The following is a 19,943-nucleotide window of genomic DNA, read 5'->3' on the forward strand; positions in this document are numbered from 1 at the left end:
AGTGCTATTAAAGACACAATGCCTAATTCTAGGCAGGTTATGTGAATTGCACATCTAATTAAATGGTGAAAGTAATGAAGATATGAAAGGTATTTTATTACTATAAAAAAACTCCCCAGATTTTTTTTTTAAAAGAGTGGTTACTCATGAGTACATTTTAATTACGGTTCTTAAAAGAATAAATAATACTGTGCCTCCAAACAAAAAAATTACACACACCATAAGTTTAAAACAAAAGTGACTTCAACCATTTCTATGCAGGGGGGAGAAAAGAAAAGAATGAGGGTTTGATTTGCAGAATATTTTTTCTAGTTCAGATAGCTTGGCTGCAAAATATATGAAAAGGTTACTTTATAACCTGGGTAGATATTTATGTATGATATACAGATATTTCTTGGTTAAGAGAAGTTTGATCTTTCCATAAGTTGAAGTTACAAACAGAAAACCATCGTTTAAAACCTGGTGTTTATGCTTTTTCCCCATTTCTTGTGTACCTTTTGTGGCACTATGTTAGGTACTTTTAAGAATGTTATTTATTGTTACTAAGAATTTCGGACATTTGTGGAGAGCTTTACATTTTACAAAGTTTAGAAAAGTGAGGCTCGACATGATTTCTTACATATCCTTTGGTGTGTAGCAAGGCGGTCAGCACTGTGGGAAGTATATGCAGTGGCCGATTTAACTTGGATCATGGGCTTCAAGTCTTTACCTCCTTGTCTGCCCAACATGAGCTGGAGAACTGGCTTTAGAAATGCAGGGCGGCCTGATCCCTTCACTTGCCACTAAGAATTTAAGCATTTTGGATGCCAAAAAATAAAGTTTTGAGATCCCTGCCTAGAAGGGTGAGAGAAGGAAGACTTTGGATATATCATCAGGCCTAATGTCGGTGGACCATGATACCACAGTTCTTTCGAGTATTTCTTAGCTTGCCCAGGAGTGCCCATGACCTCCTTCCCAGTTTTAGTTAGCACAATCGGTTTGAATGAGAGCAATTATTTAGACCGTGTTCTGAGCGCCCTAGAGATGAAAGCCAGGACATGCTTTACCGAAAAACGCATTCTGCTTTCAGTGGGGCAGCAAGGCCCAGGCATGTGGTGACGGCTGTGACAATCGATATTTACTAGGTTAAAGAAACTATTGCCAGGTATTTGCTGTATCAGCCTTTCCAGCCGCCTTTCTGCGTGGGGGCTGATCCGCGGTGGCTTGCTGAGGGGCAAGCGGACACGTCTCTGTTAGAAGTCGAAAACGCTTTGGTACACAGGGCCTCTGTCCTCGGGGGCGATTTCTGCCGACCTTTGATTAAAAACAAACAGGAAGACTCGCATGCCAGCGGAAACTGCCCTCAAGTACTTCGGAAACTGGACTTTTCCTTCCGCGACTGGGGTCCGACCCCTGGAGGAAGCGGGCCGCTGGGCGCTCGCCCCGCCCCGCTGCGACCCCGCCCCCACACTGGCCCCACCCCCATCGTGGCCCCGCCCCTCCCAGCCGGGCATGCTCAGTGGGCCGGGCCGGGCCGGGCCGGCAGGTTTGCGTGGCCACCCGCAGTTGCCGGCGCCGGCTCAGCCTGTCGACGCTGGATCCCTTCTCCGCGGCTGGTTCCAGGGAAGTTACGTGCGGAAGCCGGCTTCTAAAGAGCCATCGAACGGGCTACAGGGACGGCGGGAGGCCCTCGGTGCTGCCGAGTGGCGAACAGGCGGGGCCGGCGTGTCCGGGCTGTGAGAGCTTCGGGAGGCCGAGCGAGTGGCCGCACTCGGAGAGAGGCGCCGGCCGGGCGCGCCCCGCGGAGAAGACCCGGGCGGGGCGGGCGGGCGGGCGCTTCCCGGACTTTTGTCCGAGTTGAGTCCCCTCCCCGTGGGCCGGGCCTCTGCGGCCGCCCCCGCCCCCAGCCCCGCTCGCTCCCGGGAGATGTTTATCTGGTCTGTGGCGTGAGGAGCCGGCGGGCTGGTGGCGCGGAGTTTCGGGTCCGAGGAGCCTCGCGCGGCGCAGGAGAGAGACAAGATGTCCGCCAGAGCCGCGGCCGCCAAGGTGAGCGCCTCCGCGGCCGTCAGGGCCGATCCTGAGCGAGCGCGGCCGCCTGCGGGCGTCGGGCCCGCGCCCCGCCCTCCTCCCCGCGGGCTGCTGCCCCGGCGCCGGGGGCGGCGGCGGGTGGGCAGGGCTGACTGTGGCTGTGGGCCGCTCGGAGCCCCGCGAGTAGGCGGGCAGGCGGCGGGCGGGGGCCCAGGAGGGGGCGGCGGGCGCGCCGGGCTGCTGTCCCGGGCAGGTGCATCGCTGCCGGCGTCGGTGCCTGGCTCCGGCTCTCCGCGGGCGGGGACGCGCAACAGGTCGTGCGCGGGCAAACTCTGTGCGTGGAGTGGGTCCTGCGGCCACCCGACGCGAGCGTGCGGCGGGCCGGAGGTCGGGGTTTGGGGTGCTACCTCCAGCCAGCCGGTAACTGGTGTCTTTGGAGGAGTGGTTGGTCACCGGCGAAACCGTGTAGTTTCGATCTGATGTCACTCTTCGTGGTATGCGCGCGCCAGCGATAAGACATTGAGACAGCAAAACAGTGTTTTGTGTGTAGTAGGTTGGAATTTTTTTTCACGGTGTCATTTGTTTGAGGTGGCGTTGAAAAAATAACTCCTTAACACTTCTTAATAGTTTAATTTGAACTAAACTTTCAGAAGTAACACAAAATACTCCTACAAATGGACAGTGAAATGAAGTCTAAAAAATAAAAAAGACTTGTGGGTGCAGTAAAAGTAACTTTTTCCTATCAAGTTTTACACGTGCTTTGAAGTACGCTGTTTTTCTCAGTGCTGTGAAACCAACGTGTATGTTACATCAGAAAGCTGAAGTTAGTAATATTCCGTTAAAATCCTCTTTTCCTTTTGTACATTTTAATCTTTCTCATCATAAAGTAGTATCTGCTCTTTTTAACAGTTACAGACATACAGAAATTTGAAGAGTAAAAATCGCTCCCATTTAAAATCAACTCCTTACTTCAAACGGTATCGAAGTACTTAATCAGGTAGTGGTTTTATGTATTTATTTTTCTTTTGGAAATGTTTATTCGTAGCATCTGGAACAACGTATGATATGGCCCTGAAGTTTCTGAACTCAGGACCTTGTTTTCTGGGAGGCAGAAGTTACCGGTTATACTTAGTAGTGTGTATATTTTTTAAAGGAATATAGTATTCGTTCTCTATGAAAACTTTAATTTTCCCCTTTATGACCTTACCTTAATGACGAACAATCTGAAGATGAAACTTCAGCCAATAACTTAGAATAAAAAGCAAAATTTTGCTTTGATTTTAAAATAAGTTCACATTATTTATCATTTTGGGGGTTTCCTTTCCGAGGAGGAAAGGCTTTGTTTTCATATTGGACATAATGTCACTTTGTTCCTGAGGTGTAATCTTTGGTGCTTGATATCCAAGACAACACACTTTAAAAAGGTTATTTCAAGTTAGAGTAGGATGATTTAGAAGAAATAATATTTTTCCTCCCGAGTTATCGGATTGAGATTTTATGGTATATTGAAAAGCATCCCTACACACTGTAGGGATGTGTGTATTCTTAAATATTTAAGAGTAAAATGTGAGTTGAAAACTTATTTTTTTAAATGCTGTATTATGAGACTACCACAAAATCTTTTATACAACAAGGCAGGCCATAAAAAAATAGGTGAAATGAAAGAATATTCAGCCGTTTCACTAAGTCACATTTAATTTCTTAAGGTGACTGAAATGCTACTACAAGCCAGACTGTATACTTAATACTTTACATGTGATACTTTTGTTCCCCTACCCTAACCCTCAGTTAAAAAAAACAAAAAAACAAGACATTAATTTGCAGCTTGTTTTCTTGTTTTAGCAGAGTGGTTTGTAGAACTCCTCTCTAAGCAAGTACCTGTGATTTTTATATTCTTTGTAATAATATCCCAAGAATACGCTGCAGATCACCATTTCTTTAATGACAGACATTTAACTTGTTTGGGGGATTTCGCTATTGTACTAAGTAGCTTTATATTTTTATATCTGTGAATGTTAGAGTGTGTTAAATCCTTAGAAATGGAATTTCTGGGTCACAGGGAATGTGCTTTTAAAATTCTGATAAATTCCAGTAAATTTTTCTCCCAAAAGGTCACACCTAGGAATAAATATAACAGTTGTTGGTAAATTACATGTATTTTAAAGGACATAAAATGTGAATAAATTAGATGAGGGAGATGGGGAGAGTCAGTATTACAGAATATATCGGTTTCCCGAAGTTGATATACATGTAAATGTAATACGGTTCCAAATAGAATTTCATTGTGTTATTATAGAAAACTTGACATATTAATGAGAAAATTTATCTGATAAAATGATTGATAGCTATGAAATTTTGGAAAAAGGAAGTCCTACTAGAAAACCTAATGTGTTATAAATTCAGAGGAATTTAAAACGGTCTGTCAGCTCAGGAATAGACAGTGGAACCACAGAATCCAAGAACAGCTTTTTATTTATAAGCTTTTAGTGATTATCATCGTCAGCATTTAATGTGTCAGGTATTGTTCTAAGGGTTAAAATAAACTGATTTAATTCATAGAGTAACTCCACATGTGAAGTGAGCATTACTATTATCCCCACTTTCTGGGTAAGAAAATTGAAACACAGGTAAAGTAACTTGCCTATCACTTATCCAGCAAGAGGGAAAATTAAGAATATGTATATGTTAGGGGCGCCTGGGTGGCCCAGTGGGTTAAGCGTCTGACTTCGGCTAACGTCATGATCTCGCAGTCTGTGAGTTCGAGCCCTGCATCGGGCTCTGTGCTGACAGCTTGGAGCCTGGAGCCTCCTTCAGAATCTGTGGCTCCTCTCTCTGCTCCTCCCATGCTCATGCTAGGTCTCTCTCTGTCTCTCAATAATAAAAAAAAATTTTTTTAAAAGAATATGTATGTGTTAAAAGTAACATTGTAGATTACCTGGGAAAAGATGGGTTATTCAGTAAATAGTGCGGGGTCAGTTGGTTATCTTTAATTTTTTAATTTTTTTTATGGTAGTTCTCTGCCTTAAACCATAGACTAAATAAATAAATAAATTCAAGTGTTTGAATAAGAGCAAATAAAATAAATCATAAAACTAGAAGAAAGTGTAGGATACTTTCTAAAAAACTATGCCTGAATTGGAAAGGGCTTCGTCGTATGTGACATTAACTTAGAAATAATAAAGGAAAAGGTTTTCATATGTATAACATACATCTGAATTGCACACAGAATTACTAGTGTGCCTGATAATAAAATTATTTTAAAGTTGAAAACAGGAATTTGAGGGTGGTTCTCTGTCTCATCACGGAGTTAATTATGTAAGAAAATGGTGTGAATAATTATTAGGAACATTTCCATTGGTTGAATCACAGAAAGTGGCTGAAGGAAATTGCAGTGGCTTCTGGATTTTCAAGCTGTTTCACTTTTGAGGAAGCAATAATATTTAAGATTATACTATCATTTATGCTTATTAGATTTTGCTCCTTAAATGTTTCCATTATGTTTCAGGGACAGTATTTTTCCCCCCTTCTGGTTATCTCTCAAATTCTACCATAGTTTAGTGTGGAAATTATTTACATCTCTTCTTAGGAATTGATTTATTGTATCAAGTAAGGCACAATGTACTTTGCTTAGTAGCTGCACATTTCAAAGTTAAGAACTGTAGAAATTAGTCTTTATGGGTAGGAATTATGTCCTGAGTGGTGGGTATGATATAGTTTTAATTTTGGTATTTATTCATCAATGCATATTTGCTGCATATTGCTTTAAAAGTAAAGGAATAACTCACTGCACTTTATGACAGTTCACTTGGGCCTGCCAACTTCTAATGAGCTTCACTGTATTAGTATTTTTCTGGAAATCCTAAGTTTATACAATATTTTTTACTAGGAATATTTTTACAGTGCTTAAGGCAAAGGGCTTTTAATTTTTTATGTTAGTATTTTAGATATTTATGGTTAAAACTTTAATTTATGTTCTTTGTTGATAATCCTGACTATATTTACAACTTTTAAGTGCATTTTAGGACAGCTCTGTAGGACAGTGACTTCAAATCATGCTGTGCCTTTTCTCTCAAATTGTGTAATGGCACAGATTCCACTACACTGTTAGGAAGGCCCTTTTTTCCTTCTTTTCTTAAGTACTGATGTTTCCATGTTAGGATCTTACAACCTTTATTTTATATTTAAGAAAGACTTATGCTGTCATTGATTGCTGTCAGTTTGTGACAGAGATCAGACATCTATAGCCAACAAATAATGAGTTTGAAACCAATCTGTGGCTTTGAGGGCTGTAATGCAGTGTAGATAGTACTGTTCTCTGTTTGGTTTGAAGGAAAAAGATTACAGTAGTTTCACTCATTTTTTTCAATCCTGGAGACAATGTACTGGCTCTGACTTTCACTTGCTCTTTAATCTTTTTTTCTATTTAGAGACCAAATGTAAACTCTGTACAGTTCTAAGAATAAAACAGTATAAATAAGACAGATCACCATGCTACTAAGGAAAACCTCTTAAAAAATAATTTTGGAGAAAATTTGTAAATGTAACCATTTCTTAATATAACCCTGACATGGTAAAAATTCAGTCTGCTGGAAGACTTGTTAGTCTGACTGTAAACTCGTGTGTAGGACCACCCACCCCTGACTGCTCAGTCATAGCTCATTCCAGGCTCCTGTACGCACACATGCACTGGGTAGCCAGTACTGACTAAGCATTGTTGCTGAAGACAAGCTAGTTATTTTTTATTAGTAGAGTTTCTAATCAAATGTTAAATAAGATTAAGAAATAGTTGATTATGACTAGTTTGATATTTCTGAAATACTTGACTGGAACTTGCTTTGCATCTCTGAATTTTGATAGACAGTCTTGAAAAACCTTACTAGTTTAACAACTTTTAATCTTGTAGGAAGAGTGAGGCATTAGGATAGTTTTCTGAAGTTTTTGTTTGTTTTTGACAGTATTTAATCTAAAATTGGTGGGTTTCAGAACAGTATTCCAGTATAAAGCAGCAATAAATATAGCCCTTTTGGTATCTCTGACCTAGAGTTCTTCTTAATTTATTTATTGCAGAGAAGAGTAGCTTCAGGTTGCTCCTTTATGGGTTAGCCAGGTGCTTTATTTCCATTCCTTCTCAAACAGATAAATTGTTAATAATGAGAAGTGTATGGTGAGTATATGAGTAGGGAATTTCATTTTATATCTTAAAAATGATTGCCTGTATCATGGAAACACTGCTTTAGAACAAGAGAAAACCAGTGTTGCCAAAATTTGTACTGTAAAACACACCATTTGAGACTTAAAAACAAAGCCCTGGTTGTTACATTTGTAGTGTTAAATACTGAATCTCAGATGGCCCTTAACTTTGGGATAGATCAAAAGATAAGTTTTTATTAGTTTGTATTGTAGGTGTATATTAGAACAGCCTATAACTCTTTCATGTTGGTGGAATGCTGGGAAGTGAGTTGACTGATGAATGACCTCAAATCATTCTAGTTTATTGTACCCAAAAAGGATGTGAAAACAGGAGTTAATATTCCTTTATATGGATACTAATTAGGAACATGAGGTTAGCATATGCCTTCTTTAATTAAACACTTTTTTGACTTGCTGAAATATTTTTTATGTTTGGTTTTTAAAAATTTTTATTTTATTTTATTTACTTTAGAAACAGAGCATGAGCTGGAGAGAAGGGAGAGAGAGAAAGAAAGAGGGAGGGAAGGAGGGAGGGTGAGTGAGTGTGAGTCAGCCTTAAGCATGCTGAGCGCGGAGCCTGACGCAGGGCTCAATCCTATGACCCTGGGATCATGACCTGAGCTGAAATCAAGAGATCAAGAGTCAGATGCTTAACTGACTGAGCTACCCAGGAGCCTCTGTTTTTTGTTTTTGTTTTCTTAAATAGTATACATTCCCAAGGAGTGAAAATTATTTTTTCTTGGTTTTAGGAATTTTCACTCTTTCGGAACTGCCACTAGTAATCTTTGGGGTTTGTACAATTTCTGATGACTGAATTAATTTTAATTAGCTCTCAATTCAGTTCATAATTATAAAATCCAAGAGAATTTTAGTAATGACTATTTTGTTGTTGTTAGCCCAACATTCATTGAGTACATTTTGTTTTGGATCCCTGTCCTCTAGAAGCTTACAGTTTTCAAACTGCTTTATACTGTAATGATTGTGAAATGTGTAATTAAGTTTTAAGATGCAAAGGATTTATATTAATATAAGAGCACACTTATGGTCATCTTATAATAACATCATGTATGCTTTTTTTTGGTTGGAGAAAATGTTGGAGTCCTATCTAGAGCCTGGGCTGGCTGTAACACATGAGTTTCTGTGTTTTTCCTTGTTAATTTTTAAAAAATGTTTTAATTGAATCTGGACATATCCATATAAGTGTTATATGCATGTGTTTGGTTAAAGCATCTCAAAAGCAGAAAGGTTAAGGATTATAAAGTAATCAGAATTTACTTATATACTTACAACTTCTTGAGGGTACTGACATGGAAAATGCACTATATGCTAGCAATTACTGTTATATTTAGAGTCTGACAAGTTGTGAAATATGGAACAATTTGAATTTTTGAAACTTTATTCTGCATTCAACACATATTTATTGGGAACCTGGTATTGGGAGTCAGGCACTGTTGTAGATTCTGGAGATAGAACAGTGAACATATTTCTGTACTCATGGAGCATTTTAACAGTGTGAGCAGACAGCAACAAACAAAATACTGTACACGATGATAAGTTCTAGAATTCCTAACATGCCATTTCTGAATCATAACCTCCTTCTCCCAAAGATTACAACTATCTTGTCTTCTGTGGTACTCATTTTCTAGCTGTTCTTTATAATTTTACCACTTAATTATGCATTCTGTGGATACTGTAGTTTTCCCTGTGAACTTTATACAAACAGAATCTTCCAGTGTGGATTCTGTTGTACGTGGCTTCTTTTGCTCAGCATGGCTTTTGTGAGATGTGGGCAAATAGTTCATTAGTTTTCATTGTATTCGTGGATCAAATTCATCCCATTGTATGAAGACTTAACTGCCAAACTGGCTTGGGGTGGGGGGGGACGTTTGGGTAGACTTTTCTGTTTTTTATGGGAGAAAAATACTGTATACCAAATTCAATAAGCCTGGTGAGTGGTCATTGGAACATAACAGCTCTGTGAGAGATGTAAGCTGCTTTTGGTGTTCAGATGAAGTTTACCTTGAAAAGTCAAAAGTCAAAACTAAAGTCTTTAATTTTGATTGAGGGTATTGTATGACTAAGGTCTTAAAATTCGTCATCTTAAAGTATATTTTAGTAGGTGCCCACTTACCTGACTCTGATCAGACCAACAAAAGCCACAATCTGGTGATATACATCTTTTGGGAAAACAGGCCTACTTTTCAAAGTATAATTGTAGGAAATCTTTACCATGGTGTCATGTAAAGGAACTTTGGAAGATTTATTTACTGGTTATTGTTTTTTACAGTGATACATTTTGGAGTATCTGATTAAACAAATGTATATACCAACTCATATTTTTCTGCTGTATTGTCAATAAAATCAGAAGACAGTGGCCATGGCAAGTAAATTTATATTCTAGTTGTAAATACAAGAAATGTGTGTCTGTAATAAATATTAGTCCCCTAATATTGAGCACTGATTCTATGACAAGTGCTAAGCTAATGTTTTGTATGCATTGTTTCACCTTAATCTTAACAACACTGTTAGGTACTACTATAACCTCTATTTTAAAAGTGAGGAATGTGAGGTTAAATTTACTTGCTCTAGCTAGTATGCTTTATAATTCATATACATGCACATGCTTATATGTTGCTGTGTTCTAAAGGAGTGTCATGGAGATGGATGTGGAATGGTGTTAGGTGAGTTTTAGACCAGATAGACAGCATGAATCATGAAAGCTGGGAGGCATAGGGTACTGTGGCTGTCAGAGAGCACAAGCTGACCTAAAGGAAGTGTGTAGCAATTGCTCAGCTTTAGCTGATTGTTGGCATGGAAGAAGGCAGGCCAGATCTTCCGGTTTTTCAAAACAGGTTGTAAATCTGGATTTTTATGTAAATAATCTTGACTTAAATGCTGTCAGCTGATGTCATTTTTATGTGTTTTTATTGTGAAATATAATAAATACCTATATAAAAGTACATAAAGCAGATATACATTAATAAATAATTATAAAGTGAGTACCCATGTAAACGCCATGCAGGTCAAGGGAATACAATGTTGCCAGCTTTTCAGAAGCTTCCCATCTTGCTTCTTCTCAGTAACATTACCCTAGTAAGGTAGCCACTGTCCTGACCATAAGATCCATAGGTTGTGACCTTCCTAAATAACACCTTTACTCCCCTAAGTCAGTTGCTGTTCTGACTTTTAAAGATTCAGATGTGGTTGCATATGAATTCACTCCTCTTCATTGCTGTATGGAATTCTATTGCATGAATATGCCACAGTCTATGCATTCTCCTGTTGATGGACTTTTGGGTTATATCCTAATTAGGGCAGTTAAGAGTAATGCTTCCATAGAAACTTGTACATTTTTCTTGGTAAACACACATACATTCCTCTAAGATACGTATTTAGGGATGGAATTGCTGCTGGATTGTTTAATGTATCTTCAAAATAGTAGATAATGTGTTTTCCAAAGAGGTTGTACTAATTTATACTCTTCGTCATCAGTGAATGAGAGCTTCTTTTGCTCTGCATTTTTACGAGTGCCTGGTGTTATTAGACACTGTAATTTTAGCTCTTCTGGTAGGTCTTTAGTACACTCTCATTGTAGTTTTAATTTGCATGTCCTTGACTAGATGAAGTTGATCAACTTTTCATGTTTATAGCCTGCCTGTTAAGTTTTTTGTCTGCTTTTCTGTGGGACTTTTTCTGTTGATTGGCTTTATGTTTTTTGTATAAAAGCCAGTTGATTGTATGTGTTGTAGACATATTTTCCAACATGGTAGTTCTCTCTTAATGGTCTTTTCATGAATAGAAGGGTTTTTTTGTTTAAGTTTATTCATTTGTTTTGAGAAAGCATGTGAGTGGGGTAGGAGCAGAGAGAGAGGGGGGAGGGAGAGAATCCCAAGCAGGCTCTGCACCATCAGCACAGAGCACTGTGCAGGGCTCGAACTCATTATGAGATCATGACCTGTGCCAGGATCAAGAGTCAGATGCTTAACTGACTCATGAACAGCAGTTTTTAATTTGAATGTGGTTTGAGGGTAGTGGCACAGGGCAAGGCCAGCAAAGAAAGAAATTTCAAGAGAGAGACCTGCCAGCATGCCAGATCCTGCAGAGTGGTCAAGTGAAATAAGGACTGGAAAGGTTAATTGAATAACCGTAAGTTTTTGTAGCTTCACTATATGAGTTTAGGCTCTGGAATCTGAATCTTGAGTCTACTACTTAATAGCTGTTTTCTCATCGTGAAATGCAGTAATGATGACAGTACCCATCTCAGAGGGGTTGTGCACTCAGCACAGTACCCAGCACTGTTCTGTTTTGTTAAGCTATGCCTTTTAAAAACATTTTAAATGAAGTCCATCTTAATAGAAAAGAGACCCAGCACATAGTAAGCTGTTTGTTAAGCTATACCTTTTAAAAACATTTTAAGTGAAACCCATCTTAATATCAGAGAAGAGGCATGTATTTATGTATATATTTCTTTGATATTGGACAGAGGCTAGCCTGTAGATAAGGAGTCTCAGCCCAGCAAGATGCGCTGTGGAACAGAAGTCCTTGGGCTCTGAGACACTTTTGAAAAAATTATTACAGTAGCATTAAGTAAGACATGCAGTCTTTATTCTGATGGATTAGAGAATAGAAATTAAAGACTATTCCAGATCCAGTGCACAGTTGGAATATCTACCTGATTTGAATGGTTGATTGGCAAATTCTGTTTAGTTTTTAACTCTTGAGCACTTTGTAGTTTTCCACTTGTTCTATCTGTACCTTCTATCATCTCCTATGTCTCCCCTCCCCCTGTGCACATATACATATATGTGCATACATCATAGTTGCTCTGGATTCCTGTAATAGCTGCCTAAGTATAATATACCCCTTCTTTCTCCTTACTCTTTTTCTAAATTGATTCTCAAAATCCAAGTTGTATTAGTTTCCCACCCCAACACACACACTCTTCCTAAAACTCCTAGGCTTCTTACTGCCATTAGAAGTAGAAGACCAAAGTCCATACTGTATGGTCAATAAACTTCTGGATTATTTGACCCCTGCCTATCCCTCTAGACTCATCTTCCATCTTGTTCCTTCTTGCTGTGTTCTCCAACTATGCTGTCCTCTTTTTGGTTCCTAGTAGAAGTTGCACTTTCTGCCAAGTTTCTGAGCTCCTCTCAGTGGCACTGTTTTCCTTTTTAGTACTTATTTAAGCCTATGATTATATATTCAGTTGTGAATTTTTTTCCCCCACTGGACTGTAAGCTCCATGAGAACAAAGGTCAATACTGATTGATTATTCACAGAACTTAACACAGTCTCTAGCATAATAAACTCTCAAATATTATTTGAATGAATGAAAGAAGGAAGTACTTTTTTTCTACCCGGAAAGCTTCCCTACCTTCATCCCTCATTCCTCTAGCATCTGTCCCAGTTCTGTTCCTCAAGAACCATGTCCTCAGCCCAGAAATTAGGTCAGAATTCTCTTTTAAGCTCTCAGTACTTTCTCTTTGTTACACTACAATAACTTATATTATCTGTCTGCTAGTTATTTGATTAATATCTGATGTCCTTCCTAGAATTAGAATGGCCTTTTTAATACTCTGTTATTGACTCACTGGTAAGTCAACCTAGAAACTCCTAGAAGGTACTAGCACATCTCCAGATCTAGTTGCATTTTTCTAGGGAGGGAGCTCCTAGAGTAGTCAGTCCATGGAAAATTTACTTACATCCCTGGCGTCTTGGTAGCAGTATTCTTGGTGTAGGTTGTTCCTAGATCAGTAATTAATTTCTGGTCCCCTCATTAAGGAGTGCACTTGTTGTGATGAGCACCGGCTATTGTATGGAAGTGTTAAATCACTATGTTGTACAACTGAAAATAATATTACACTGTATGTTAGCTGGAATGTAAATAAAAACTTAAAAAAACAAAAACAAAAGACATACAGCTGGCCAACAGACACATGAAAAGATGCTCAACATCACTGATCATCAGAAATGCAAATGAAAACTACAATGGGATAATGCCTCATACCTGTCAGAATGGCTAAACTCCACAACACAAGAAACAACAGGTGTTGGGGAGGATGTGAAGAAAGGAGAAAGAACCCTTTTGTACAGTTGGTGGGAACACAAATTGGTACAACCACTTTGGAAAACAGTATTGGAGGCTCCTCAGAAAGTGGAAAATAGAACTACCCTCCAATCCAGCAGTTGCACTACTAAGTATTTATATACCTAAAAAATACAAAAATACTAATTCAAAGGGATACCTGCACCCTGATATTTATGGCAGCATTATCTATCATAGCCAAATTATGGAAACAGCCCATATATATCCAGTGGAATATTACTCAGCCATAAAAAGAATGAAATCTTACCATTTGCAATGACATGGATGGGACTAAGTGAAATAAACCAGAGAAAGACAGACACATGATTTCACTCATGTGAAGTTTAAGAAACAAAACAAACGAGCAAAGGAAAAAATGACCAAGAAATGGACTCTTAACCATAGAGAATTGATAGTTACCAGAGGGGAGGTAGATGGGGGGATGGGTGAAGTAGGTGGTGGGGATTAGGAAGGGGCCCTTTGTTGTGATGAGCACCAGGTGTTGCATGGAATTGTTGAACCACTGTATTGGACACCGGAAACTATACGCTATAGTTTACACTATATGTTAGCTGGAATTTAACTAAAAACTTTAAAAAAATTCTAGTCCCCTGAAGTTATCTTCTTTTTTTAAAGTGGAAAAATTTCAAAACCATTCAGAAGTAGATGAAGATTATAAAGAATCCCCACATCACCATCACCAGGTAGTTATCAAATTATGGCCAGTGTTGGTTCATTTATCCTTCCAATGCATTGTATCCTCACTCCCCCATTATTTTGAAGCAAATACCAGACTTGTCTTTTCATTATTATTGAGTATATATCTCTAAAAGATAAGAATTCTTTAAAAAAGAACTAGACCATTGTCACACTTTAAAAATAAATTCTAAATCCAAAATCCAGTGTTTAGTCAATGTAAAGTTTCCAATTGTTAAAAATACGAACTTTCCTTTTTAAATATATTTTTAAAAAATCAGGATCCAAACAAGGTCCTCCTGTTGTGGTTGTTTGGTATATCTACTGATAATCTTAGACTGTAAGGTCCCCCCATGTCTCTTGGTCTTTATCATCCCCGTCCTTCTTGTGGTTTTATTGGTGAGGAACAGTTTTGTTTGTCCTCTTAGAATTTCTTAATCTGGATTTTGATGCTTGCTTCCCCACAGTGGTTACAATGTTTCTCTGCCCTCTATTTATTAATTGGTGATATAGCTAGAGCAGTTCTAATAGAAATATGTGAGCCACACATGTAAAATAAAATTTTTATTAGCCACATCAAGAAGTTAAACAGGTGAAGTGAAGTTAAGGGGTGTCTGGGTGGCTCAGTCTGTTGAGCATCTGACTCTTGATTTCAGCTCGGGTCATGATCTCACAGTTTGTGAGATCAAGCCCCACATCAGGCTCTGTGCTTACAGTGGGAAGCCTGCTTGGGATTCCCTCTCTCTCTCCTCTCCCCCGCTGCCCTTTACCCCACTCACATATGTGTGTGTGCATGCTCTTTCTCTTTCTCAAAATAAATAAATAGATAAAAACTTAAAAAAAAACAGATGAAGTTAATTTAACGTTTTATTTCATGCATATACCAAAAATATTATCATTTTAACTATGATAGTACCTTCAGTTTCTCTTTCCTTGTCTTTCACAACCTTGACACTTTCAGTGAACACTGGTCATTTATTTTTTAGAATGTTTCAATTTGGGTTTATGCGATGATGTCTCATGATTTGATTGAGGTTGTGCGGTTTTGACAAGACTACCACAGACATAATGGCTTGTCTTTCTCAGTGGAGAAAGTGTCAGAAGAAAGTATGTCTGGTCTACTTCTTTTATTCTCTCTTCATTTATTAATTGGAATTCCTTTGTAAAGAAGAGTTGCCCCTTCATTTATTTGTTTGATTATTTATCAGTATGCATTCACAGATAATTTATTCCATGGGTTACAATGTATTATTATTATTATTACTTATTTTGTTGCTTGTATTGTTAACAGCTTTGGCCATTGGAAGTCCTGTTTTGAGCACTTTTTATTTTTTATTTTTTTTTAAATTTTTTCTAACGTTTTATTTATTTTTGAGACAGGGAGAGACAGAGCATGAACAGGGGAGGGTCAGAGAGAGGGAGACACAGAATCTGAAACAGGCTCCAGCCTCTGAGCTGTCAGCCCAGAGCCCAACGCAGGGCTCGAACTCACAGACCGCGAGATCATGACCTGAGCCGAAGTCGGCCGCTTGACCGACTGAGCCACCCAGGCGCCCCACTTTTTATTTTTTTGGTACATGATTTATGTTGTATTTTCCCTACCCTAACCCTGGCTTCTCTCACTTATACAAGAAGACCTGATTCTTTTATTGGAGAATGGAATTTAGATACCTGGATCTGTATATCCAATTGGTACGGCAGTGGTTGTTCCTTTCAGGAGTCACAACTAGACAGACACATAGGTTAGTTTTTTCCCCATCCTTTTCAGTTGTGGTATTCATTTGAAATGGGTTTATTTATTTTTTGAGTTTATTTATTTTATTTAGAGCAAGTGAGGGCTGGGGGAGAGAGAGAGAGAGAAAGAAAGAGAAAGAGAGAATCCCAAGTAGGCTCCGTGCTCTCAGCGCAGAGTCTGATGCAAGGCTCGATCCCACAAACCATGAGATCATGACCTGAGCCAAAACCAAGAGTCAGACCCTCAGCCGACTGAGCCACCCAGGCACCACATGAAATAGGTTTATTTGTTAACTCTGTGTATTCTATTTTGGGTCCCACCTCCATGACCATCCTTGTTGATTTTAATTATTTATTATTTTGGGGTATGTGAAACATTACTGTAGTTCAAAGCTGTACAAAAATATATGCTCAGGAGTGTTAATTCTTCCTCATTCCTACAACCCCAAACCCATTTTCTTTTCCTTCCCACCCCTTTCGCACTTAACCTTGTAAGGTAGTTCCTTTAGTTTCTGGTTTATCATTTCTATATTTCTTTTTCACAGAGGAGCAAGTACATGTGCATAATCTTACATTACCTTCTTTCTTACACGAAGGGTAGCATACTATAGATATTCTTGTACTTTGTTCACTTAAAGGTATGCCCTTGAAGTTGTTCCATATCAGTTCATAGAGATCACCATTTCTTATAGCTGCCAATACTCCCATTGTATGGATGTACCATAATTTTTTCATTTACTAGCCCATATGTAGTCATTTAGGTGTTGCTGATCCGTATTTGCAACAACAAACGTTGCTGCAATGAATGACCTTGTACATATGTCTATTCACATTGTTGGAGGTGTATTGTAGAAGTAGAATCTCTGGGTCAAAAAGTAAGTGTTAGTTTTGTTAGGTATTGCCAAATTCCTTCCAGAAAGGCAGTACTAATTCCCATTAGAAATGTAAGAGAAAGTCCATATCCTCACAGTCTTGTGAACAGACTGTGTTGTCATATGTTTTATATTTTTGCCAGTTTGATAGGTGAAGAATGGTATCTTGGAGTTATTTTAATATGCATTTCTCTGTGAGTGAGTTTGAACATTTTTTCAAATATTTGAGGACCATTTTAATATTTTTCTGTGAGGTATTTTTTTTCCTTTTTTAAAATGTTTCTTTTTTTCTGCATTTCTTTCTTTATATATTAGAGATATTGGCCCTTTGAGGTATATTTTGCAAATATTTTCTACCAGGCTGTACCTTGTCTTAAGACTGGTTATGGTGTTTTGTGTGTGTGTGTGTGTGTGTGTTTGGTCATGTGGGCTTTTTTTTATGTACCCAGGGTTATTTTATTTCCTGAGAACTTTTAGTTATGGTTAGGAAGCCTTTCCCTACACCAGCCTTAAAGAATTCACTTGAAGGGTGCCTGGGTGGCTTGACAGTCAGTTGAGTGTCTGACTCTTGTCATGTCATCATCATCCAGGGTTGTGGGATCGATCCCCATGTGGAACCTGCTTGAGATCCCCCCCACCCCCACCCCACTGCCCCTCTCCCCTACTCACATTCTCTCCCTTTAAAAAAAAAAACAATAGGAATTCATTTAAGTTTTCTTCTAGTACTTTATGGTTTTATTTTTTACATTTAGATCCATAATTCTTTTGGAGTTTATTCTTATGCACGATGAGATATAGATCTAATTTTATGTTTTTTCCTAAATGACTGCCCAGTTTTTTCAACACTATTAATAAGTGACATCCTTTATACCAGCGATTTGACAGGTTACCTTTCTCATATCCTAATTTGCCATTATTTACTTTGAGCTCTATTTCTGGATTTTCCATTTTATTCCACTGGTCTATATGTCTAATCATGCACCAGTACCACACTTTTAATTATAGAAGCCTTGTAGTATGTCTTAATTAATTAAGAGCTCTTTAACTGATAGGGCCAGTTACCCCCTGGGAGTTTTTCTTTTGCAGTGTTTTGGTTTTTTTGTTTGTTGTTGTTGTTGTTTTAACCTGTTATTACAGTCAAATGAAAACATTGTATGTGTTCTTATGTCTGGCTTCTTTTGTTCAACATTGAACAACATTGTAAGATTCATTCATATTGGTTTGTATAGTTGTAGTTTATTCATTTCATGGCTATATAATATTACATTGAGTGAATGTTGTAAGCCCTTAGCAACTTCTGTTCTATTAGGCTGTCTTTATTGATAAGAATTCTTTGTGTATTCTGGATATGAACACTGTGTTGGATATATAGATATTAGCCGGTTATTTTTTATTTTTTGACAACAGATCAAGTTTATTAAACTCTTATGCGTCTGCAATTAATGTTACTTTAAAAACTCAGTTTTACATGAAAATAAGTGATGTTGCTCTTTGTTGTGTATGGGAAAAGTCCTAAGTTTACCTAAGTGGCTTGCATTAAAACTGATGTATTTACTCCATTTCTGTTGAACTTTGATCAGTTACTGTTGCCCAGTTCAGTGGTAAGATTTTTAGCCTGGGGATGCCTGATTTTATTAGAAACAGGAGGGAGTGCCCTGATGGAGTGTGCCTAAGGAAGTCTTAGCAGTTGAAACACAGCTTGTCACCTTTTTGCCTTAGACTTTTTGTGACTCGTTTAAAGCAGTTTGAGGGTTTAAAGTGAAGGAAGAAGGCTAATTTTAAAGAAATGTGACCTGTTGAATCTGCTAATTTGGTCTGTTTTTCATTGAGTGCTTTGTTGTGTATCATGTTTTCTCATATATCTTTAGAAACCAAAAAGATTTTTTAAAGTTTTTTTATTTTGAACTAATGTTAGAGAAAAGCTTTAAAAATATTGGTTTGCTTATAATCCCTCATCCTATATGTTTTATATAACCATAGAACAGTTATCAAGGATAAGAAATTAATATTGATAAAATAATAAAATAATATTAACCAAACTGCAGACTGTACTCAACTATTGCCAGCTTTTCCTCTTTCTGTTTCAGGATTCCACATTGCATTTAGTTCTTGTTGGTGTCTTGGAATCTGCAACAGACTCTCAGTCTTCCCACTGTGTTTTATGACCTTTATATTTTTGAAGAGAATTGATTTATTATTTTGTAGAATGCCCCTCAATTTGCTTTGCCTGATATTTTCTTTTATTAAATTTATGTATGTATGTATGTATGTATGTATGTATGTATGTATGTATGTATTTTAGAGCACAGGAGCAGGGGACAGGGGCAGAGGGGCAGAGAGAGAGAGAGTGAATCTCTAGCAAGGCTTCATGCTCAATGCAGAGCCCAACAGGGTTCAATCCCACGACCCTGGGATCATGACCTGAGCTGAAATTAAGAGTTGGACACTCAGCCAACTGAGCTACCTAGGCACCCAATCTTTTTTTTTTTTTTTTTATCTTTATTCTTCTTATTTTTATTCTTCTTATTTTAAGAATGCTCCATACCCAAGGTGGGGCTTGCATTCACAACTCTGAGATCAAGAATTACATGTTCTACTGACTGAGCCAGACAGGCATCCCTGTCTGATATTTTCTTACCATTAGAATGAGATGATGCATTTTTGGCAAAACACTATAAAAATCTTGATGGGTCTTGGTGCATCATATCAAGTGGTTTATAATGTTGGTATGTATTATTGGTGATGTTTACCTTGATCACTAGGTTAGGGTGGTAATTCTCCACTTTGTAAAGTCACTATATATTTTTTTAATTGATAAATATTTTGGAGGAGGTAGTTTGAGACTCTGCTAATCCTGCTGCTTCTCAAACTTTCACCCACTAAATTTAGCATCTATTGGTGGATCTCATCTGCAACAGTTTGTGGGGTTTGGCTGATGGTAATTTTTGTTTCCCTTTTTCCTTCCCCATTTGTTAATTGGAGTTCCATTGTAAGGAGTGCTGTCTCTTTCTTATTTATTTGATTATATTGGTATAGGCTCAAGGATATCTGTTTTCTTCTATGGGTTAAAATTGAATAGTATCATTATTTACTTGGTTGCTCAAGTTATTCCAGCTTTGGCCATTAGAAGCTCCCTCAGATTGGTTCCTGTGTTCTTTTGACAAACCTTTTTTTTTTTTTTGGCAGTCCTTTAATTTCTGGTATCACATGATATTCGAGGTTCATTTTATATTTTCACCCTGAAAGCAACCACTTCTCCAAGGATTCCTGATTTCTTTTATTAGAGAATCATATTTAGAAATTTAGATCTTCATGATGGTGGCTGTGCTCATTGCAGTGGAAGTTTTTGTTTGTTT

At 38.2% G+C, this 19,943-nt stretch overlaps 1 protein-coding gene across 7 annotated transcripts in view; it reads left to right on the forward strand.

The window, feature by feature from the left end:
* The window catches only part of TJP1 (tight junction protein 1), a 245,271-nt gene that overhangs the window by 137,699 nt on the left and 87,629 nt on the right, over nucleotides 1-19,943 (forward strand). Inside the window, exon 1 of one of the 7 annotated variants that reach the window (XM_027067917.2) lies at nucleotides 1,547-2,025. The exons of the other annotated variants lie outside the window; for them this stretch is intronic. Within the exon in view, the coding sequence (XP_026923718.2) occupies nucleotides 1,999-2,025 (27 nt within the window). The 5' untranslated portion in view covers nucleotides 1,547-1,998. Of the gene's footprint in view, nucleotides 1-1,546; nucleotides 2,026-19,943 lie in introns of those variants that run through there. 7 annotated transcript variants of the gene reach the window in all.

The sequence above is a fragment of the Acinonyx jubatus genome, chromosome B3 (genome assembly GCF_027475565.1).
Source record: "Acinonyx jubatus isolate Ajub_Pintada_27869175 chromosome B3, VMU_Ajub_asm_v1.0, whole genome shotgun sequence".
NCBI lineage: Eukaryota > Metazoa > Chordata > Mammalia > Carnivora > Felidae > Acinonyx > Acinonyx jubatus.